At 42.2% G+C, this 24,161-nt stretch overlaps 1 protein-coding gene across 1 annotated transcript in view; it reads left to right on the plus strand.

Moving 5' to 3' along the window:
- Positions 1 to 320: 320 nt before the first annotated feature.
- Positions 321 to 24,161, plus strand: part of fbxo18 (F-box DNA helicase 1) — a 40,939-nt gene continuing 17,098 nt past the window's right edge. Inside the window, exons 1-17 of the mRNA XM_030045992.1 lie at positions 321 to 666; positions 3,544 to 3,711; positions 4,205 to 4,746; positions 6,865 to 7,001; positions 8,401 to 8,548; positions 9,299 to 9,480; positions 9,564 to 9,638; positions 11,265 to 11,356; positions 12,196 to 12,364; positions 13,711 to 13,930; positions 14,563 to 14,650; positions 15,545 to 15,640; positions 18,102 to 18,238; positions 21,668 to 21,764; positions 21,908 to 22,071; positions 23,504 to 23,576; positions 23,699 to 23,893. Of these exons, the coding sequence (XP_029901852.1) occupies positions 648 to 666; positions 3,544 to 3,711; positions 4,205 to 4,746; positions 6,865 to 7,001; positions 8,401 to 8,548; positions 9,299 to 9,480; positions 9,564 to 9,638; positions 11,265 to 11,356; positions 12,196 to 12,364; positions 13,711 to 13,930; positions 14,563 to 14,650; positions 15,545 to 15,640; positions 18,102 to 18,238; positions 21,668 to 21,764; positions 21,908 to 22,071; positions 23,504 to 23,576; positions 23,699 to 23,893 (2,602 nt within the window). The 5' untranslated portion in view covers positions 321 to 647. The remainder of the gene's footprint in view (positions 667 to 3,543; positions 3,712 to 4,204; positions 4,747 to 6,864; positions 7,002 to 8,400; positions 8,549 to 9,298; positions 9,481 to 9,563; positions 9,639 to 11,264; positions 11,357 to 12,195; positions 12,365 to 13,710; positions 13,931 to 14,562; positions 14,651 to 15,544; positions 15,641 to 18,101; positions 18,239 to 21,667; positions 21,765 to 21,907; positions 22,072 to 23,503; positions 23,577 to 23,698; positions 23,894 to 24,161) is intronic.

Genomic DNA, 24,161 nt, shown 5'->3' on the forward strand with positions numbered 1-24,161 from the left:
TAAGTTTCATGAAGGTTTTACACCAGAAATTAGAGCAAAAGGAAAATATATTTGCTTTAAATTTAATCCCGATATTTTTTATTTTTTATATTTTTATTTTGTTTCCTACAATATCATAATAACTTACAACAAATATTCCTGTTTGTGATAAGTGTCCATTTTTTTTTTGTTTTTTTTTAAATGAGTGAAACTTAAAGAACCTCCTCAGTGCTGTTTTTCCTCCATGTAGTTCTGCTTTGGGGCGAAGGGGGCGCCAAAGAGAGTCAGGCTCAAGACGACGAACCTGCACTGAAATCCCACGAAGAAGAAGAAGAAGCTGGCCAATCGCGTGGCTCGGACGGACACACAAACTTCCGTCGCTTCGCCGCTGCTAGCTCGGAGGCAGTTTTAAATGCAGCGAACCAAACAGAAACAGAAACAAAACAAAAGCCAAAGTTATTTCCTCCAGAAGCAGCGGGTTGGTCTCGTCTCCTGCGCCCGGCCTGACCCGAGCAGAGTGTGTGTTATGGTGTTATGACCGAGCAGCCGGCAGAATAACGGCCAACTGTCAGTGTTAGCTAGCGGCCGTTAGCCTGCTAAGCTAACCGGAGCGGTGATGTGAAGCCCGGCGGTGTTTGGGTTCAGCAGGAAAATCCTCCAACTTTAACATGGAGGAGGCTGTCAAAGGTAAGTTAAGATAAAGTTAATTTAGTTAACCAGCTGCCTCGCTGTTAATGGCTGTTTTACTTTGTGTGTGTGTGTGTCTGACACGCTAAACCTGCTGCTTGCTCTCACTCACATCACGGTACCTTGGTCAGACTAGAGCCAGCTTTACTGCTAATAATGTCGTGGAAACCCCTGAAAAGTTTGTTTCCCACAGCTGAGAAAGCTTCAAGAAATCAAAATATCTCCCAGACCCCATTATAGGGGGACTCTTATTGTCTTTATTTTATGTAGTTCCTGTTGAAACAGGATGTTTTGGTGGACACGGTGCAGGGGAGCAGTTTGGCAGAGGACAGGGTCAGGGTTGCCAAGTCCGCGTTTTTTCCGCCAAATTGGGCTACTTTTTAAGTGTTGCCGCGGGTAACAAATTTGGTCCGCGGGTTGGGCTTGGGCAGAACTGTGGCATACAGATGATGAATAATGCCTATGAATAAAGATTCATATTTTGAATGACTAATGAAATCTGCTGCCACGAGTTTGAGCCCACCAGAGAGATGCTGGCCTTGTTCAATACAGTTCTGTATGACAGGGACCGGGGCGAGGGAGCTCAACATGTCTGAAAAGAAACTGGACAATGCTGTAAATAGTTCAAGTTCATGGAGTTTTTTCCCCGTTCTTTTTTACATATATGGATTTTTATGGGCATATTTTGAGTTCTGGTATTGGGCTGATTTTTGGGCCGTTTTTATACCCGGTTGGGCGGGTTTTGGGCTGGTTTTGAGTTGCTGTTTGGCTGATTTTGTCTCACAGATCTGGCAACCCTGGACAGGGTATCCGCGGGGTCTTGAAAAGTATTAAAAGGTGATAAATCAATTTTGGGAAAATTAAGACCCTTAAAAAGTATTAAAAAGTCTCATCACGGCTTTATAAAGTCTTAAATTTTGAAAGTATTTTTTCTGAATTAGCTGTCCAAGAGTTTGAGTCCCAAAAACATCGTAAAAGTGTGTGAATTTATTCGTTTTTATTAAAAGACAAAGATGAACAGGTACATAAAAAACTAGGCTATTGTGGGTGCGTTTGTAAATCGTCTCTGAGAGCGCCAGAGCGAGCGGGCGGGTGGAAATTCAGAAGCATAAAGCACACTCTGGCGCTCCCAGTGCATATTACGAACGCACCGAGATGTTACATGAATCCATGCGTTCAACTTAACTAGGGCCGAATCACGGAGTTAGCCAAATAAAAAGGAATCTATCTTTAATGCGGAATTTGACATAATTTGAATGAAATGCTGTTTTTGTGTGGAATATGAACGTATGTCTGGGGAGAATTACATGGAGAGAAGCAAATCTGGGTGGCGCAACCCCTCCAGTCACTGCACCACCAAGAAAAACCATTCCAACACCTGCCCCGGCACCGTACGAGTCCAAAAGGCAGAGAAACTTTCCAGCTACAGTGGCGCACTGACATAGATTGTGTAACAAAGCGAAGAGTCGCCACTCGGCTCTATTTTCACTGGCTAACAGCAGCACACTGGCTTAGCTTGTCTATTCAGAGAAGAGGTATCACTTTGGCTTATTTTTCAATCTGTGTTATCACAGGCATACTACTGCTCATTCACACAAAACTCAGAACTTATTGCCAACTAAAAAATGTTTACTGCCCAGAACCATATGTAACCCTTTCCCTGGACAGAAGTAAAAGATCCCTGTATGCCCAGTTGAGGGCTGGGATTCTCCCCCTGGCATTAGAAATGGGTAGATTCAATTCCATTCCAGAGGAAGAGAGAACTTGTTCATTATGTAATTTAAAGGTGACAGAAGATGAAATGCATTTTGTGTTCCATTGTCCTCTGTATAATGAAGAGAGGCAGTTTCTTTTTCAAAAAATGCAGTATGTTAAACCTGAGTTGTTTTGGCTAAATGATGAAAGTAAACTAGAATGGTTATTCAGGAAGGATGTATTTGCTTTAGCGAGGTTTATAAAAAATGCATGGTCATTAAGAAAAAAAGAATTATTTGTATGACCTTATTACCTATTTGCTAGGCGTGTTTTCTGGATATTTGATTTTTGACATCTGATGACTCTGACTATTGTTTGTTTTTCTATATGGTTGTGTCTTGTAAGCCTTTATGGGCTGGGCACCTGTGTGCATGACACACTAATAAAAATCAATCAATCAATCAATCAATCACACAAGCATACTACTGCTCATGGTAGTTGAATTGTTAGGTCCGTTTGATAATTAATTTACATTTTTAAAACAAATAATAACTTAGCATCTACTCCTTCAAGATAATTTATTATGTTCTACAACTCATAAACATACACTAACACTACATACCGAGTGTTTGAGCAACATATCTCCTCTGGGCTACAAAAGATCCGTGGTAAAAAGTACTCCGTTGTTGTGCGGTGAGGTGTTAAAAAATATTGAAAGGGTTTTGAAAAAGTCTTAAAAAGGTATTAAAATTTACTTCAAGATTCCTGCATATATCCTGGAGGAACACACTTTTATTTTGAAGGGAACAGATGGATTAGAAGGGATGTTTAAAGATTTTTGAAGGTTTTATTGGTTGGGATTTTAATTTACAGCCACGAGAGCAGGATGATGTCACTGTTTGAGATGCTCTGCTTGACAGGAAGCCGAGGTCATGTGAGGTCATCTCTTGGAGACTTTAAATTCCTGAGAAGAGTTGTGAATTTTTCATTAGTTAACCCGAGGTTATGGAACAGACTGACAGGGCGATATGGCCGACAGGAGGTCATGAGGTCGTTTCTTGGAGACTTTAGTAAAAGATAAATTGTGACTTGATAGATTCACAAAAGTGACGTATTTGTTGAACCCCAGTGCTCTGAAAACTGTGACCGCTGCCTGAGTAGAAACTGTTTTGTGAGTTGCAGGTAAGGCCAAGAGGAGGCACCTGAACGCAGAGGAGTGCAGCGAGCTGGTGAGGAGGCCAGAGGGCAGCGGCGCGCTCACGCAGCCCCAGACGCTCCGCTGCCAGCAGGGCAAACACGACCCCAACAGGGGGCTTTACCCCCGGACGCCCACCAAGAGACGCAAGCACGGTAAACACTCAGTGTGCCAAAGAGGAGAGCAGCTCAAAGGTTAAACAGAACAGTGTGTTTTTTTTTTTTTTTTTTTATAGTGACCATCGTCTCTTTTTACAGGAAATCCTGTAAACCCTCAACTCATCTCACACAGCATCTTCCATACAAACATGCAGCACACTGCAGGATTAAAATAGGATTAAAATAAAAAAAAAAGCCAACAGTGAAAATTATGCTAGACTAAAAAATACAGCAAGAAAAATCATAAAATGTTAAAAACAAATAAATAAAATATAAATAAAAGGATTAAACTGAAAAACTAAGGCTGTAACATTACTCCAAAATAAAAGCCAGATTGAAAAGATAGAAAGAGGCACTCAAGACATTCAAAAGGTGCTGCTGCTGACATGTTCTTTTTCTTTCAAGTTCACCTTTTTCTTTTTCTTTTTTTTTATATATTATTATTCTAATCATCCTCTCTCTCTGTTTTTTTTCTCCTGCTCTCCGTCAGAGAGTCCGTCCCCTCAGCAGAAAGGCATCACCAGCTTCTTCTCTGTGACGGGAGTGGTCAGCTCCAGCCCGCGCAAATCTGCCTCCAGCGCACATGGACTCCAGGCGGAGCTGAAAGAGGCCAAAGAAGAGGAGGACGATGATGAGGATGAGGATGAGGATGATGATGTCAGCCTCCTGGCCACCCCTTTAAAGCAGGACCCCGAGGAGGAGGAGGAGGAGGAGGAGGAGGTGGACTATCTGGAGGGAATCACAGCAGAGATGTTCGGGGATGACGAGGAGTTTGATCGCTGTGATGGCGTCTCGAGCAGCCGGGAGCACACCAGGCCGGAGGAGGAGGAGGAGGAGGAGGTGGAGGCTCTGCCGGACGCTCACTTCGGCCTGCTGGGCAGCAGCAGCCGCCTGCAGGAGCCTCAGGGCTGCATGGACGACCTCCCAGAGGAGGTGCTGAGGCAGCTGCTGAGCCTCCTGCCGGCACAGGACCTTTACCGCAACGCCGCCCGGGTCTGCCACCGCTGGAGGGACGTCGTCACCGACCCCAAGGTCAGACCGCCGGGCGAGGAGCGGCGAGGGCCGTGCGATATGACCCAAAACTCACATCCCGATAACGATATACACTATATTGCCAAAAGTATTCGCTCATCTATCCAAATCATTGAATTCAGGTGTTCCAATCACTTCCATGACCACAGGTGTATAAAATCAAGCACCTAGGCATGCAGACTACTTCTACAAACATTTGTGAAAGAATGGGTCACTCTCAGGAGCTCAGTGAATTCCAGCATGGTGCTGTAATAGTAATGTAATAGGATGCCACCTGTGCAGTAAGTCCAGTTGTGAAACTTCCTCGCTACTAAATATTCCACAATCAACTGTTAGTGGTACTAAAACAAAGTGGAAGCGATTGGGAACGACAGCAACTCAGCCATGAAGTGGTAGGCCACATAAAATCACAGAGAGGGGTCAGCGGATGCTGAGACGCATAGTGCGCAGAGGACGCCAACTTTCTGCAGAGTCAATAGCTTGAGACCTTTAAACTTCATGTGACCTTCAGATTAGCTCAAGAGCAGTGCGTAGAGAGCTTCATGGAATGGGTTTCCATGGCCGAGCAGCTGCAGCCAAGCCACACATCACCAAGTGCAATGCAAAGCGTCGGATGCAATGGTGTAAAGCACGCCGCCACTGGCCTCTAGAGCAGTGGAGACGCGTTCTCTGGAGTGATGAATCACGCTTTTCCATCTGGCAATCTGATGGACGAGTCTGGGTTTGGAGGTTGCCAGGAGAACGGTACATTTCAGACTGCATTGTGCCAAGTGTAAAGTTTGGTGGAGGAGGAATTATGGTGTGGGGTTGTTTTTCAGGAGCTGGGCTTGGCCCCTTAGTTCCAGTGAAAGGAACTTTGAATGCTTCAGGATACCAAAACATTTTGGACAATTCCATGCTCCCAACCTTGTGGGAACAGTTTGGAGCGGGCCCCTTCCTCTTCCAACATGACTGTGCACCAGTGCACAAAGCAAGGTCCATAAAGACATGGATGACAGAGTCTGGTGTGGATGAACTTGACTGGCCTGCACAGAGTCCTGACCTGAACCCGATAGAACACCTTTGGGATGAATTAGAGCGGAGACTGCGAGCCAGGCCTTCTTGTCCAACATCAGTGTTTGACCTCACAAATGCACTTCTGGAAGAATGGTCAAAAATTCCCATAAACACTCTCCTAAACCTTGTGGAAAGCCTTCCTAGAAGAGTTGAAGCTGTTCTAGCTGCAAAGGATGGGCCCACATCATATTAAATCCTGTGGTTTAAGAATGGGATGTCACTCATGTTCATATGTGTGTGAAGGCAGCCGAGCGAATACTTTTGGCAATATAGTGTATCACAACATAGCACATTAGAAGGGAATTACATGAATAAATATAAAATGACCAGATTGAAAGGCCTGTTTCTTCTTACATTTTGAATTACATACTTAACATGTTTTTCTCCTTTTTTGGAAGCTCGGTGCAAATTTTAAATTCAACAGTAAACAAAATATAAAATGTTTATAACAGAAGTGTTATGATGACAGCAGTCAGTCGGCGTTCTGCACATGCTTCCCGATGCTGGTGCATTTTTTTCCCCAGGCAGAAATAGTGCCCTGAATGCACCATCTGGAGCGACACGTGTTCAGACGCAGCCAAAGCCACGGCAGGTGTCCATTTGTGACACAACGAAATAAACGATAGAGCAAAACATGGGATGATAGACGTTTTTCTACGGTGGCACGATATATATATCATCATATGACACAGCCCAAGGAGAGACACTGTAAAGAAGATAAATACATACAGCACGGCTGAAAGATACAACAGAAATCATAAAGTGATTTGCAGCGTCACAGTTCAATAAAGCCACGGTTCAGTTTGTGTTGTGGTTTTTGGGTCTCGATTTGTTTTGTACATCAGGGAGGAAAAAAACACCACCATTTCTAATGTTCTCTGCATTTTGTTTAATTGGAAAAATAACTTTTTTTCCATTCAGAGATTTTAGATAACAATATGAAATCAACAAATATTCTGTCAAAGGCAAAAGTGTACTTAGACTATTTAAAACAAACATAAGAAGACTTTCAGATTGATTGTGTGTGTGTGTGTGTGTGTGTGTGTGTGTGTGTGTGTGCAGTTCTTGCCCCTGAAGAAGCAGTACTTCCGCTACGTGATGGCAGAGGAGAACACGGTGCGGGAGATCAACAGCCTCCTGACGAACAGCAGCGTCCTGGACAGCACAAAGTCCCATCTCAGCGTGCGACACCTGGTCGTGTGAGTCTGCACTGGAACACACACACACACACACACACACAGGCAGGTATCGAACAATACACTCAGGACAGAGTGTTCTTTTCTTTTTGATGATGTTTAACTTCTTTAATTTGCAACGAGGACCAGTTTCTAAACCCAAGAGCGGCCGACCTGCTGCCTGAAAACAACGAAAAGGCTCAAGAGGCACCAGATAAAAGTCTAATGAACCATCTATTGATCAAGTGATTATTGATCATGTATTGATTATTGATCATAGATTGTAGTTCTTTGCCAGGAGAAGTTGGCCAATAATTTAACAACATGTTAAATTGTTATTATTATTTTAAAAATGTAAATTATTTATCAAACACACCTGTGATAACATAGATTGCAAAATAATCCAGAGTGATACCTCTTCTCTGAATAGACAAGCTAAGCCAGTGTGCTGCTGTTAGCCAGTGAAAATAGAGCAGAGTGGCGACTCTTCACTTTGTTACACAATCTATGTCAGTGCGCTGCGGTAGCTGGAAATCTTCTGTGCCTTTGCCAGACATATGTTCATATTCCACTCAAAAACCACATTTCATTCAACTTATGTAAAATCCTGCCATATTCCGCGTAGCGGTGCAACTTGGTGGCGTTATCCTGGTAATTTCTGCTCTGACGACGTGCTAACATCCGTGCTAACTCGCACTGGCTCTGCCTCATCATCGAGCCGCGGCTCGGTCGGCTCGCCGGGGATGCACTCCCCTCAGCCTGGGGGTGAACGAGCGGGCTCATCGTCTCCTCCAGTGCTCCTCCGACTTCGGAAAAACAAAGTGTTCACGTATCGACCATAAGATGTCGCCATTGCGCTTTCAACCATATCACCAGATGCGGTTAAAATCTCTATATACCGTCTTTGGTATCACTGTTTCTGGTGCATAAAAAAACTATTTAAAATAAATAAACAAGCGACGCTTAGCCTGGCGGGGGGGCAAGAAAAGCCTGGCGGCCCGCCAGGCCTATAAAGCACTGGGAAACCCTGGAATATATAGCAATTATATAATAATAAAAATAATAGCTGAGTTTTATATAGCGCCTTTCCAAAACCCAAGGTCGCTTTACAAGGTTGGGGTAGGAGGGGGCAATAAATGGGGGTAGGCTGAAATGTTATATAATTATATAATATAACACATGACTTTATTTCTAGTTGGTTATTTCTTATTTCACATTTTATTTGTAGTTAATTATCTCTGCAGGAGATCACCTGTATGGTCACACTGTGATGCAAGTGCTTATGCAAGTGTTATGCTTCATATCTTGCTATCCACTTTGCTGCTGTAATACGTGAAATTTCCCCACCGTGGGACTTATAAAGGAATATCTTATCTTAAGTGTGTATACAATCAGAGGGATAATCCTTGTGTGTGTGTCTCAGTGTGATGGCCCAGCACAAGCTCGGTGAGCGAGTGCGACCGGAGGACGTCCTGCGGTGTGTGAAGAAACATCGTCTGTTTCCTCAGGCCGAGTCCTGCCTCCGGCTGCGGATTCCTGACGTTCAGAAACACATCGGCCTCGGCATCGAGGTACAACACACACACACACACACACACACTTGAGTGGTTTACCAAGGAAAGTTTTCAATCCGTCTTTGTGTCCGTCACACAGCATGTCCTCTCTCTTCTCTCTTGTTGCTGTGGATGACATCATGCTTCATGAAGGAGCTTTCAGACTCGGTCCTCTGTGATTGGCTGATAGGGGTCGGCTCTGCTGTAGGAGACCATGTTGACATGTTCAGATGAAGGAGGGTCTTGTGGGTCAGAAATTAAATGTCCTTTCCCTCAGTGACGGCATTCTGCTCTACACTGATGCTCACTTTGTATGAGAGTTGGGATTGACAGCCAGTTTTACACATCTCCATTAACCCAAAGTGTCCCCTCACTGTTCAGAAGCAGGGGCGTCCCGGTGGCTCGCTGGATAAGAGCGAGTACCACGTGTTCAGGCTGAGTCCTGATCGCAGCATCCTGGGTTCAAAGCCGACCTCAGGCCACTCGCTGCAGGTTGTCCTCTCTCTCTCCCCGGTCTTTCCTGTCTGTCAGATACCAAAACAATAGTCTTTCCTGTTCAGAAACACCGTTACCAGGGTTACCAACACCTGCCAGTTTGGAGCAAACTGAAGAATTTCACTTTTTAAGTCACGTCAGTCTGAGACAGAGCTGCAGCGCTTCAGTTTAATCAACTAATTATCAACAATTAAATCCGTCTGCAACTAATTTTGTCATTGATTTTTGGCTCATCGCTGCGGCCCTAATCTGTGGACGTCTCTCCCCCTGCAGGGTCCCAACCCGTACGCAGCCATGGCGGTCATCCTGATCTTAAGCGAGGGAGTCGGCGACGTCCAGGCGCTGGTGTCCCTGCTGTCCGGCTGCCTGTCGCACACCGCCGTCACAGAATACCTCAGCCACATGGCCACCATGCTGCTCGCCATGATGAGGAACGGCGTCCGCATCAGCAACAGGTCAGACTGAGCTCCGCCCATCAGCCGCTCCGCCTCCTCTGCCTCATCCTGCTCATCGACCTTCTTCTCCTCTTCCCGTCCAGGGTTCATTACAACATCTTCTACGTGCTTCACCTGATGGAGAACGTTCCTCCGTCTGTCGGCTGCGATCACAACGGGTGAGAGCTGGAACGCACCGCAACACTGATGTGTACAGGAAGTAGACACTATCATTTGTGCTTAAAGCAACACACAGCCTCATTTCTCACCATCAGACTGTCCAGAGATGCACTCGGCAAGAGTTTGATGTGGAAATTTAAATTACAAAGTGGGGCTGTGCGACATACATCATGTCCTGGTAATTTATCACGGCAGTTTGGACAATGTTTCCTGTTCCTCTGAACCGCAGGCAACAGAAACTGCCTGCATAACTTACACAGTGACACAGCTGTAGATAATAATAATAATAATAATAAAACTTTATTTGTATAGCACCTTTCATACAAGAATTGCAGCTCAAAGTGCTTCACAATAAAAAGCATTAAAACATTAAAAAGAACAAAACACAGCACCGGGTGGAATTAAAAAGAAAAGGCTAAAAATTGAAATAAAATTTGAAATAAAACAAAAGATGCAAATAAAACAATAAAAGACAACAATGTGGAATAAAATAGGAGCTCGTTAAAGGCTAAAGTGAAAAGGTGGGTCTTTAATCTTTTAAAGATGTCTAGTGAGCTGGCTTCCCTGATGTCTAGATAAATCTTGTGTGAAGGTGAAGCAGCCGCTACGCCGTGATGCTCTACAGCAGAGTGAGTGTCACAGCTCCAATAAAAACAACAAGAACGTGCGGCTGCATCCACTGAGACAAAACGTTCTCTACAAAGCAACGTTTTGATCTATTTCTCACCGTCAATTTAGTGACGCCCTGCAGTTTGTGGGATTTGAGGATCAGCTGGCAAAAACAAAAGAACAAACCTCCTCAGTTCAGCCGGTTGACGAGGCATGAAAACCAGCTTCGTGTTGTTTTCATCAGCCGGCACAGAACCTCGGAGGTTTTCGCTCAGAGGAGTCTAGCGGACCTCAGCGGCCTCAGCTTCAGTTCTGGTGAGGAGCAGGAAGCCCCGGCGGCGCCCTCTGCAGGAGCCGTGCACACCTGCAGCCTAGCTTTTGACGGAAAAGTAAAAGGCCCACGTAACTGACTGAGGAAATGTCGCTCCATGTGATGCATTCAGGGCACTGTTGTTGCCTGGAAAAAAAATTGTGCCAGCATTGAGAAGCATGTGCAGATCGCCGATAGCCTCCTTCCGTCATTACACTTCTATCGTACATAGTCATATTTTCTGTTTAATTGAAAATTTGCACAAAGGCTCAGAATAAAAGGAGAAAAATAATAAAATATGATTAAGTATTTGTCAAGTATATAATTCAAAATGTAAAAAGAAATAGGCCTTTCTATGCAGTGATTTTATATAAACTATTTATTCATGTCACTTACAGAAAATGTGCTATATCGTGATATATATTGTTATCGGGATATGAAATGACTGATATCAGGATATGAGGTCTCGGTTATTTTGCACAGGCCTGCTGCATGCAGGTCGCTGGTGTCGGCTCGCAGGGTTTTGGGGTTTGAAGGTCAAACGGTTCTCTGACCTCGTGCAGCTTTAACCGAGAAAACGTCACATCAGCTGGGATCAAATGGGTGTTTTATCTGCGGAGGTTTGACCGGACTGCTGAGTGTTTGTGTGCTTGTTGACATCATGTCCTGTTGGTGTTTGTTTGTTTATTTATTTGTTTGCTGCCAGGCGGCCGCAGGTCCACGTGACCCACGAGCAGCAGCAGATCCTGAGCCACGACATTGAGCCGGACCAGGTGGTGAAGATCATGGCCTTCGCAGGTACAGACCGTGATGCTGCGGTGCATAAAGAGCTGCATGTGACCGTATTAACACCAGCATCCACCAAAATCAACTGTATTTTCAGACACTTTGTGCTTTTTATTCCCTAAAAAAACACTGTACACATATAACTTGAAGCATTTGATATGTCTCACTGTGCTGTGTGAGGTGAACTTTATTGACTGACTGATTTTATTCATTTGAATCCTCAGAGAACACACTGAGGCAAAATCTTCATTTAGAGGCCCAGTGGTGCCGGTGTACAGATAAACAATAAAAAACAAGGAAACACAGCTAAATCACAACATAAGGTCACAGTCAGCTGAGTAGACATGATATGTTTTGTAATAAAAATGCAGGCGTTATCTGCAAAAATGCATAAAAGTCTAAAACAGTAAAAGTCAGGGATTAAAGCTTAGGGCCTAAAGATTTATAGCAGAGTAACAAGGCAGATACACTTTTTTTTTTTTTAAATAGGAAGCTTAATTGGAGTTTAGAAAAGTAATTTGTGCCTTTCAGACAGTTGAAATGTGGATTGTTTCAAGAGTTTTGAGTGTATTTACCCTTTTAAATGGGAGCAGCAGTCAGATTAGGTGAAGCTTCTCTGAAACACCACCAGGGGGCGTCCCTGCTCTGAACTAACAGCTTAACCCCATGGCCTCCTGAAAAGCCACAGATGATTGTATTTCAAGGACATAGAAAGTATTAAAATACATATTACTATTTAAGATTTATTCAAGCTGAGCTGCTCTGTTCACTGACTCTCTGAGAACATCAGTCGCCGTCCGATGAGGTCGTGTCTGAAAGGTCAGCGCTGCGTGTTTTGTTTTGTTTTGCAGGCACGGGCAAGACGACCACGCTGGTGAAGTACGCCGAGCAGAGGCCGCACCTCCGCTTCCTCTACGTGGCCTTCAACAAGTCGGTGGCCGTCCAGGCGCAGCGCTGCTTCCCCAGCAACGTGGCCTGCAAGACCGTCCACTCGCTGGCCTTCAACGACGAAGGCAGGAGGTCAGCCTGTCTGCCTGCTCCCGGCCATGAGACCTGTACACGATTATTCCACTGTTTTAGAGAAAACCCCCTTTCCTCAGCCTCCCCAGCCTGAGACCAGATGTTGGACACCATTTCCACCTCTGGACGTCCACTGGTTCAGTTCCTATGGGTAGCATTTCCTTTTAGCTTAGCATAAAGACTTGAAGTCTATGGGAGTGGTTAGCCTGGCTCTCTGAAGCTGTCTGGATCATGTGGAGCTGAAACACACGTCTGACAGGGCCTGTGAGGATGTTCACCTCTTCATCCTGATGATGATGATGATGATGATGATCCATGTGTGGCTTTCAGTCCCTGTCAGTCAGGCTGACGACTTCTCCTTCATTTTTTTTTCTTTCTTTATTTTGTTTTGGGTTTTTTTGCAATTCAAGGAGGCGTGGTCGCATCAACCAATTTTTAAAATCATAGGTGACAAATTGAATCTTTATTCAGACACATGGTCCACATAAGAAATGAAATTGAACTGAATTGAAATTAAATTGAATTGATAACCTGGGATTTTTCTGGAATAACCTGTTTTTTTATTTGGACCTGTTCATTAAAATTATTTTTTATTTCAGGGACTTTTATTGTTGTACATGTACAAAAAAAAAAGATTTTATCATGCTTGTACTGAAATTTTATATTTTATATATAATTTATATGTTTTTCTGATGCTCATATGGACAGTTCTGATTTTATGACCTACTAACTCTTAAATTCAAAAGGTAAACATTAGCATCAATGCTTTGTTTGATAAACAAGAGAATAGAGATACCAGAAGAGTTTGTGAGAAATGCTGCTAGAATGAAATATTGAAGTTGCTGTGAGGGTTATTTTTTCACTTTGATGGAGCCAGGCTAACGACTCCCATAGACTTCAAGTCTTTATGCTAAGCTAACAGGAAATGCTACCCATAGGAACTGAACCGCTGGACGTCCTTTGAAGGATATAATTTTCTGACATTAAATGAAGGTTCTAGTTGTTCTGTTGTTTGCCTCCACCTGTTTGTCATGATGTTCACGTCACTAAGGGCTGTTTATCAAAAATCGCTTGTGAAATTTTTGATTTTGTCCACAAGGCCCAGCCCTACATCACTACTTGATTACAATGAGCAAATTATTTAAACAACAGTTGTACAGAGTGATTTTGCTTTTTGATCCATAGAAGCGATTGATCATTGTAGGTGGTTTTTGGATGTTTTCGGATATTTTGGAGGCATTTGGAGATTCTTGGGCTGATCATTTTAACTGGATTCATTCCCAGGTTTATTTCTGTCGTTTCTGAGTTTAAATTCATGTCCGCATGCCTTCGTCCTCCTGCCGCAGGTACCATATTCGTAGGAAGTTGGCGTCCGGCCTGCGTCCGTTCTCCATCTCCTGGGTTCTGCCCAAAGGTCGTGGCGGCTTCATCCACGCCAAGGTCATAACCACCACCCTCAACGCCTTCATGGCCTCGGCAGACCGCAGCATCAGCGAGCACCACGTGCCCTACAACCGCAAGAACAACAAAGGCAAAATGGAGCCCATCTCAGGCGCTGAGAAAATGGTGAACACACACACACACACACACACACACACACACACACAATCAGGAGAAGGAGTGTCCCACCTTCAGACGTGTGAAAATGTGTAATCTTGCAGATGTTTTCTTGTTTCAGGGGTTTGAATTTAAGTCTCTTCAGGTGTGTTTGTTGCAGGGCTCCAGGCAATCCCAGACAGGGAACGTCAGAAGATGTGACAGTTTCTTGGAGCGAGTCATGGAATATCACAGAATTATGACAGCCTCATTTAAAAAAAAAATACTCAGATGTAGCATTTATTTTCCATTGACTTCACCTGCAGAATGAAAAAGAATAATACTAAAGAATATAATAAATAATAAAGAATATAAAACTTTCAAAAAAAAAAACGCCGTGTTGCATTTGCACCCTGTTGCTTATAGAAATGAACAGAGAGACATTTTCATCATGGAAAGTCAGAAAATTTTACGGCAGAGTGGGAAACCCGGTGCTGCCTCTCTGGTGCCGCGCTCACCTGGAGCTGAGGTTTATTCTCTCTGGGAGTTCAAGGATAAAAGAAAAGGGATGAAAATGATGAAATGGCCGCGGTGCTGCAAGGCAACAACGTGTGTGTGACATTAAAGTGTTTCCTGCGCTGCTGTTGTCTCTGAAATCGCAGGAGTACGCCACGGAGGCCTGGCGCATCTGGAGCAAAATGAAAGATCCCAACGAGACGCGTGAACAGGCCTATCACATGACCCACGATGGTACGCCGCCGCCGCCGCAACAGCTGATCACTTCACCTTTACGGTTGTGTAGAGCTCAGGGCCACTGGAGGGGAAATAAATTACAGAGCCTGGAGGTGTAATATTCAGGGAAGAAAACTTTTCAAGATTAAATTCATCACTTTATGAGAAAAAACATGGATATTCTCTGAAATTAAAGTGGTAGATTTATTAGAAAAAAACAGATTATAAAGTCACAATTATGTCACTTTTTTGAGTTTTTATGAGACTAAAAAAAATCTCACAAATTTATGAGGAAAAAACTCAAATTCTCCTAACTTTTAAATTCTGAGATTATAAATTCACAAATGTACAAGAAAAAAGTCAAAATTTCTCAAATTATAAAGTGACAGTTTAACAATTTCATGCCAATAAAACTCACAAATTTGCGAGAAAAAACTCAAAAATTCTCTGAGATTAAAGTTGGGAATTTCTGTGAAAAAACTCGGGAACATTTTTTTTTCTTTTACATGTGTGTTTTTTAAAATATTGAAAATATATGTGATAAAAATGACTGATAATATTAGAATTTTTGAGTTTTTTTCTCATCATTTTATGTGTTTTTTCTCGCAAATTTACCACTTTAATCTCAGAAATTGCAATTTTTTTCTCTGAATATTACCCCCTCTTCCCCTCCAATCGCCCTGTGTGTCTGCTGTGTGTTTGTTGTGTGTGTCTCTTCTACTTGATTTAATTCTACATTCTGTGTTAATTTCTTGAGCCAACATGCAATTTCTTATTGATCGGTCGGCTACAAATTGATTGATTTAAAATAATAAATCAGAAAGCAGCCTAAATATCCATGTGTGGACTCGTGTTGATGTTAGTTGCCCCGTTGAAGCCTGAGGTGTTGACGGGTGACCTTTTGCTGTCCAGGTTACCTGAAGCTGTGGCAGCTCAGAACCCCAAGGCCCTGCCTGTCCGACCAATACGACGTCATCTTCATCGACGAGGCTCAGGACTGCACACCAGGTAAGTTATGGATTTTAAACGAGCAAGTCGAAAAAATTAAAATAATAACCCTCTAAAGTATCATACAGAAAAATATTCGTCGCTGAATTGGCTCATTTCCCCCGATACCTTCTCCCTCCTGGCTTCGTGCAGCGGCTTCATGCGGACGCCGGTTTGAGTTTTAAAAACATGAACCACCATGTCGGCTGGTTGTGGTCTGCTGACGTGAGCTTAGAGCTGAGCAGCCAAAATATAACAATGATAAATAATATTCCAAGGAAAAAACTCAGAATTTCTGATTTAAGTGGCAAATTTATTAGAAAAAAGGCTCACAATTGTTTTTGTTTGTTTTTTTTGTTTTGTTTTTTTTTGTCAAGGAGCCAATAAGAAAAATTGAGCAATGTGGTTCCATGACCCCCCAAAAAAATCAAAAGAAAAACTATTTTTCCAACTTTTTTCTCATGAATTTTCTTTCTTTTTTCCTCATACATTTTTGTTTTTTCAAACAAAAAATCTTGCAACAAACCTTTACAAAAAATAGCAAAATAGTGACCAGATAAGTTATAAAACATGACCAGAAAATTAAAAAAAAAAAAACAAACAAAACAGAAATCCTATAACTGATAAATGTATAATTGCTTAAAACATAGATTTTTTAAAGTAATTGTATATGTATATTTAAAATTAAATTACAAGACAATTTGAAAAAAAAAATCCCCACCAAAATTTAGAAAATTTCTGTTAAAAAACAGAATCACTTACTGCAAATATTAATATATATATATATATATATATATATATATATATATATATATATATATATATATATATATATATATATATATATATATATATATATATATTTAAAATTAAATTGCAAGAAAATTACCAAAACCTACCCCTGAAAGTAAAAATACAAAACAGTTTGTTTTCTGTTCCAAAACAGTACAAAATAATAATGATGATGATGATGATGAAAACACTCTCTTGCTGGGCCACAGGTCTTTTCGGGCCGTGGTTATAAATAGTCACAGTGATATTATCTCTGTGACCGGGCAGCTCGCTGGCTCTCATGTCACTGCAGGTCAGTCCAACCTCAGATCTCTCAGGAAATCAGTTTATCTGCAGCAGCTTCTGTGTCACGAGGCAGGAAGCCGGCGTTTTATCGTGCCGTATCTCAGAAGCACCAGCGACCGCCTGTGTGGGCTGATGACAGACGCTCAGGTGTGCCTCAGCGACGTGTCGGCCTGTTTCAACACATTCCACAGATCCTCGGTTAAAAATACCAGAGCGCTGAGACCAAACCCCTGCTCTGACTCAGTCCCCTTCTGCTTTCTCTTTCTTTGTTTCGTTGTTTTTTTTTTTTTTTTTTTTTTTTTATATCTAACTTATTTAGGGGGTCGACCAGTCTCATTATCAGGACTCATATTCATAATTTTTCCAGTAATCTTTGCGGTAATATTTGTTTTTCCAGATTTTGCTGATCAGGAGTTTTGTGCAAAAGGAAATAAAAGCAGGTCACAAATATAGACGGGTTCATTTTGATGACTGACACAAATAATCTTTAACAGTATATGTGCACTGGGAGCTCCACCGTGCGCTATTTAAAATAATAATAATAATAATAATAGAGATTAATATAGAGACTTTATCCATGGAGCTCTTGCAGACCAGGTTAGGCTCAATGCTATTAAGGAAGCACTCAACATTGCTAGAACTATGATATGAGCTGCTTCTGTTTATGGTTTGATTTTTTTTTTTTTTTTTGCTTTGTCTGTCTTTTGGAGTCGTTTTGCCCACTATGTATAAGGACACACTGAAATATCCTATTTGTAAAGTGTAATGAAATGTACAGAAAGATCTCTGGTGATGGGTTGGGGTGGGTAGGGTTAAAAAGAAAAAAAAAATGTGTGAAAGTGCAGGTATTTATCTTTCTTTTCTTCTTTTTCTATATGTGATAATCATGGATACTTAGTTATAAAGGTAATAATTGTTGTGGCCCAACCTTAGTTAGTTTTTTTTTTCATTGTTTTGTTGATGAGCAGATGTCCCTGCTATTGACTGTATAGAGGCTGCTTTCAAATGTATACCTGCTTTCTAAATAAATAAATAAATAATAATAATAATAAAGAAAAAGAAAAAAGGTTTGTGTTGGTGTAAATTTGAGCACTGAACTTTGCAAATTTACCGCAGATGTATGCAAAAATCAAATTTTAAACCCTGTGTTAATTTTTATCCATTTATTTTTTATCTTGTAGTTTTACCTCTCTGTGCAGCTGAGGTGCATCTCTTGTGTTCTATACATCACTTTTTTTTTTTTTTTTTTTAATAAAATTGAGCTGAATAAATAAAACAGGCTTGACTTGTGAAAATGTGACTTTGTTTACTTCAATTATAGACCTTGTGCCTCTCATTCACACTACTTCTTTTCTTTTTTCTTTTTCTTCTTTCCTTTTTTTCCTTTTCTCTTCCCGTTCCTCAGCCATCATGGACGTCCTCCTGTCTCAGCACTGTGGCAAGATTTTGGTCGGAGATCCTCACCAGCAGATCTACACCTTCAGAGGCGCCGTCAACGCCCTGCGCATTGTGCAGCACACACACCTCTACTACCTCACACAGGTACACACACACACATCTGTGTTGTACCTCACACAAGTTCACACACACTTTCTGTTCACACCTCACCTGCCCACCTGTGATCGGATCTCACTTTCCCACTCAATACGCAAATAAACGCGCATCATTTCCGTTTTCGGCTTGTTTCTTTAGTTGAGAGAGTGTGTGTGTGAGTGTGTGTGTGTGACAGAGAGAGTGTCATACGCACAGGAAAGAGATGAGGTTTTAAAAAGAAGAAAACTAAACCAAGAGGCTGGTGAAATGAGCACAGCTGTCATATTTCTGTGGTATTCCTGTAACAAAAACCCTATTAGGTCTTCAAATGCAGTGTGGTAAATTTAACTGGTAGGGAAGTTTGCGACACCGCCGCTCACTCACTAACATCAGTCTCAGGAGCATGACTCAGCGTTTTTTCCATTACAACACTGGCAGGAATCCTCGTATGAATATGGAATATAAATGATTATAATGATAAACATGAGCAGACATATGGTCGTCACGCACGAGTTTGATGGTTTATTTCTCATTTCCTTGTCTTTCTGCGCACACCCTCTGGTCCCCCCTTTTTAAACTAAACTTTAAATTATAGAGGCATCACACTCCTCAGCCTCCCTGGGAAAGTTTACTCTGAGGTGCTGGAGAGGAGTGCTCGACCGATAGTCCAACCTCAGATTGAAGAGGAACAATGCGGTTTCCGTCCGGGTCGTGGAACAACGGATCAGCTCTTCTCTCTCGCAGGTTTCCTGGAAGGGGCCTGGGAGTATGCTCACCCGGTCTACATGTGTTTTGTAGATCTGCAGAAGGCGTATGACCAGGTTCCCCAGGATATTCTGTGGGAGGTGCTGTGGGAGTATGGGGCGAGGGGGGGCACTCCTCAGGTCCATCCAATCCCTGTACGCCCAAAGCGAGAGCTGTGTCCGGATTCTCGGCAGGAAGTCGGACCTGTTTCCTGTTGGTGTTGGACTCCATCAGGGCTGCGCTTTGTCACCAATCCTGTTTGTGATTTTCATGGACAGGATATGGAGGCGTAGTCGTGGAGGAGGGGGGTTGCAGTTCGGTGGGCTGAGGATTGCATCGCTGCTTTTTGCAGATGATGTGGTCCTAATGGCATCATCGGTCTGTGACCTTCAGCACTTACTGGACCGGTTCGCAGCCGAGTGTGAAGCGGCTGGGATGGATAGGATAGGATAGGATAGGTATACTTTATTGATCCCAGACTGGGAAATTCACACGTTACAGCAGCATCATCAATAAAAACAAAAAATTAAAAAAAAAAAAAAAATTAAAAGTATATACAATAGAGACTAAATATGCGAAATATATACACTGAAGACAATAAGGGCTAAGTATATACAATAAAGTAGCCTGAGAATATGAGATGTTTAAGTGTTGAAATGTAAAAAATGTAAGATATACTGATGAAAATAATAAATATGAAAAATGAAAAATACAGATAGTAGATGGTATGGCACAGGGTAAGCTTGACACCATGGAACCAGGAAACCAAGTGGCAGAACCCGACGCCCGGTCCTGGGATTCGGCGACTGTCCGACTTGATTCGGTCCCATGGAATCACCACTTCTAATAAATAACAAAGATCAGCACCTCTAAATCTGAGGCCATGGTTCTCAGCAGGAAACCAGCGGGATATCCTCTGCAGGTCGGGAATGAGTTCTTATCCCAAGTGAAGGAGTTTAAGTATCTCGGGGTCTTGTTCACGAGAGAGGGAACATTGGAACGTGAGATTTGCCGGAGAATCGGAGCAGCACAACAGGGCGGTGCTGCGTTCGCTGTACCTCACTGTTGTGACGAAAAGAGAGCTGAGCCAGAAGGCAAAGCTCTCGATCTACCAGTCAGTCTTCGTCTCTCCCCTCACCTGTGGTCACGAGCGATGGGTCATGACCGAAAGAAAAAGGTTGCGGGTACAAACGGCTGAAATGGGTTTTCTCGGGAGGGTGGCTGGACTCTAAGGTGAGAAGTTCAGTCATCTGTGAGAGACTCGGAGTAGAGCCGCTGCTCACGCTGCAACACACACGTTCACACTGTCACCTGTCATATTTCTGTGGTATTCGTATATTAGCTGCAACACACACGTTCACACTGTCACCTGTAATATTTCTGTGGTATTCGTATATTAGCTGCAACACACACGTTCACACTGTCACCTGTCATATTTCTGTGGTATTCGTATATTAGCTGCAACACACACGTTCACACTGTCACCTGTCATATTTCTGTGGGATTCCTGTAACAAAAACCCTATTAGTTCTTCAAATGCAATGTGGTAAATTTAACTGGTAGGGAAGTTTGCGACACCGCCGCTCACTCACTAACCTCAATCTCTTAGTCATGTTTCATTACCTAGAGGCAAAACAGAGGGAGTGTCTCTCCAGTTAGTTTGAACATCAGTGGCAGGAATCGCCGTATGAATACAGAATATAAATGATTTTCATGATAAACATGAGCAGATATATGGTTGTCACGCATGGGTTGGATGGTTTATTTCACATGTCCTTGTCTTTCTGCTGGGTGCTGTTGACTTGGTTTATTTTGGGTTTGTGTGAGGTACACACACACACACACACACACACACACACACACACACACTTTCTCAGTACTTTTCCATTCCAAACACAGCAACATGAGTTCAATAAGTAAGAAAAACACACAACATATAATGATTTTCAGTGATCAGTGTCAGATATGTCAGCGAATTAAACACTAAACAGGCTTGAACAACAGAATTCCTCCACACTTTCCCTCCTTATTTAGAATAAAATGAAATAAAGTGTTTGAAGATAAAAGTGCAGGAACTGACGATGAGATAAATAAATAAATGAAACTGTGTGGGTAGTCAAACAGGTCACCTTGATTGCATCCATAGATTAGCAATGGAGTTATTCAAAATAGTTGCTGCGAATAATTATGGAGTATAATTATAATATATAATATATAATAATGCATTCTCACTGTAATTGTCATTGTATCAGCATAATTTAATCAAAAAATACTATTAAGAGTGCAAATATCAGGGTAATAATATTTTACTTCCATGCATAATAGTGATAATAATATGTAATACTATAGTCATAGTATAACTGTAGTGGCGTAACAGTGGTAAGAATTCATGTTATTAGTATATATTGTCATATTGTGTGGATTTAAAAAAAAAAAAAAAAAAAAACCTCTGTGAATTTTTGGTATCTGCAGGGTACGCCAAGTCTGCAAATGTGTATATAAATAAAAACAAAAAGAATGAAAGGGAAAATAAATCCTTGCCCCAGGACAGTCCTCTGAAAGTCTGTGGCGCACATTCCTGCCTTATCCTCAGGAGGCCGAGCGCTAATGAGCCGCGGGCAGCCGCTCACACACACACAGCTCCCTGTCTCTCTGCTCCGGTGTTTACGCCAGGCCGCTTGTTTCTGTCTGCAGAGCTTCCGCTTCGGCCCGGAGATCGCCTACGTGGGCGCCACCCTCCTCGCCGTGTGCAAGAACGTCCAGAAGATCCTCGTAGGAGGAAACCAGGCCGGTAAACACCACGAACTGCCCCTTTAAAGGGATATGCCGACGTGTTGGGCCAAAACACCCGTTTCCAGATGTTTCAAAAATGGTGTCAAGATCTCTACTGTTTTGTGTGTGTGTGTGTGTGTGTGTGTGCGTGTGTGTGCGCAGGCAGTGTGTATGGTGAGAGTGAGGAAACCATGGCGACGGCGAGGTCGGGTGTCAGTCGCGCTCCAGGGAAGACGGCCATCTTATCGCGGTGCAACGCCACCGTGTTCAGCGAAGCTGTCCGGCTCACCGACGCCAACCCAAACTGCCGCATACACTTTGTGGGGGTGAGATCACACACACACACACACACACACACACACACACACACACACACACGTTCAATAAGTCACTGACAGTTTTATGACAATATAGGCTGTTTATATTTATTTACATGTACTGTTTATATGTATACATATTGTTTATAATTGATATATACTGTTCATACTTATATATTTTATATTTTATATTTACATTTACTTACTTACATTCACTTTTTTTTCTTTTACCTTGCTTTATTTATTTATTTTGGCTTATACCGGGACCTGAGTTCTAATTTCGTACCACCAACATGTAAATGTGAGCTGGTATGACAATAAAGTTCCTTGAATCCTTAAAAGTTGAAAAATATTTTTTTGCTTGGATAAATGATAAAATATGACGTGAGCAGGCGGAGTGTGGGGATTGTGGGAGGGCACAGATTATTTGCATATTCATATATCCGTGCATACTTAATGAGGGGAAATTTAGAGTTGCATCCAAACCATTTTGAGGCATGAAGGGATGTTTTACGGTGGAAAAAAATCCAAATATGTAAAATAAATGTGAGAGATGATTTTCTAAGGGGTTTAATCAGTGGCAGGAGGGAGAGTTTAAAATATTTTATGGAAATGCAGCGAGTGATTTTTGGATTAAATTTTAAACCAGATTAAATCACAGTTCACAAGTAAATGCTTTTGCACCAAACTTCAAAACTGGTTTAAAGTTAAGGATTAAATGTAAACCTCTCTTTAAACCTCAGTTAAATTTTGACTCTAAACATGGATTGAAATTTAATTCTGATGAGTCAAAACTTCAAACTCCAGATTAAACTGTGATCTTAAACAGTTTTAACTTTAACTCCTTACTGCCTGAATTTCTTTACAATTATCTACACAAATAAATTGTTTGTGTTTTTGCCTTCAAGCAGATGCTAAATTATTGGTGGTAGAGTGCTTCCAATACAATTCTTGGTATGTGTGAAATATGCATCAACAGCATCAGTGGGATACACACACCACCTCAGCTGCATTAAGACTAGAAGTGGTTTGAGGCGAATTCGCGACAATACAAGGGGTTAAGCTTAAACTTGGGCAAGTTTAACCCTTTGAAACCGGGCCAAATAAATAAATCGATTTCTTTTGAAAAACATGAAGGAAAAAAGAAACAGGCAAATAAGCAAAAAATCCCCTGAAAATGATCAACAAATTAATAAAACATTAGAGGGAAATGACCAGAAAAGTAGAATAAAGTAAATTTAAAAATGACAAACTGTATTTATAATACCATTTTTAAACCTAGTTTTACTAAACTCTGATTAGAACTAATCTCAGATTAAATGAAGCCTTGCTGGTGCCGTCCAGTCTAACTTTAAAACTTTAAGTGTTCAGCCTCTTTTTCACATCTGTAAGTAGCTTCACCTTTTTAAACCTTTTGTTGTTGTTTTTATGTCTTTTTCAGGGTTTGGCGAACGCCGGCCTCGACAAGATCATGGACATCTGGCTGCTGAGGTCCGGAGGCAGACCAGGAAAATGTGAGACACTGTACAAACACACACACACACACACACACACTTTTTTGGTTTTATACAGTTAGTTTTTTATTGTAGACGTCACCCTTGTCGTGTTGTTGCTGTCTCTCCTCGCCGTCCCGCAGCCATCAGGGACGCCTTCATCCGCCGCTTCCTCAAGTCCAGCCTGGACGGCTACCTGGGCCTGAAGAGGTACGCCGAGCAGACCGAGGACCGCGAGCTGGAGACCAAACTCGCCGTGGTGGAGAAGTACAACGGCCGCATCCCCGAGCTGGTGGCCCGCCTCCAGAGCTGCTACGAGGGCAACTACCACGACGCAGGTACACACACACACACACACACACACACACACACACACAGAGAGTCAGATACACACACTGAAAATGTCAGGTTCTGTCGACGGTCTTGGTCTCATGGTTTCACACTAACTCTGAACCTCGGTCGGAGCGTGTGTTCCTCAGGTTTAGGTTATTTTCCTCGGCTGTTTAAATTGTTCATATTTCTATTTTTTTATATCCCTTGTTTATAGTGTTTATATTGCTTACTGCTATTTATCATGTGTATACTGTATATTTCTTCTAAATTTGC

Source organism: Myripristis murdjan, chromosome 23 (genome assembly GCF_902150065.1).
Source record: "Myripristis murdjan chromosome 23, fMyrMur1.1, whole genome shotgun sequence".
In the NCBI taxonomy this organism is placed as follows: Eukaryota; Metazoa; Chordata; class Actinopteri; order Holocentriformes; family Holocentridae; genus Myripristis; species Myripristis murdjan.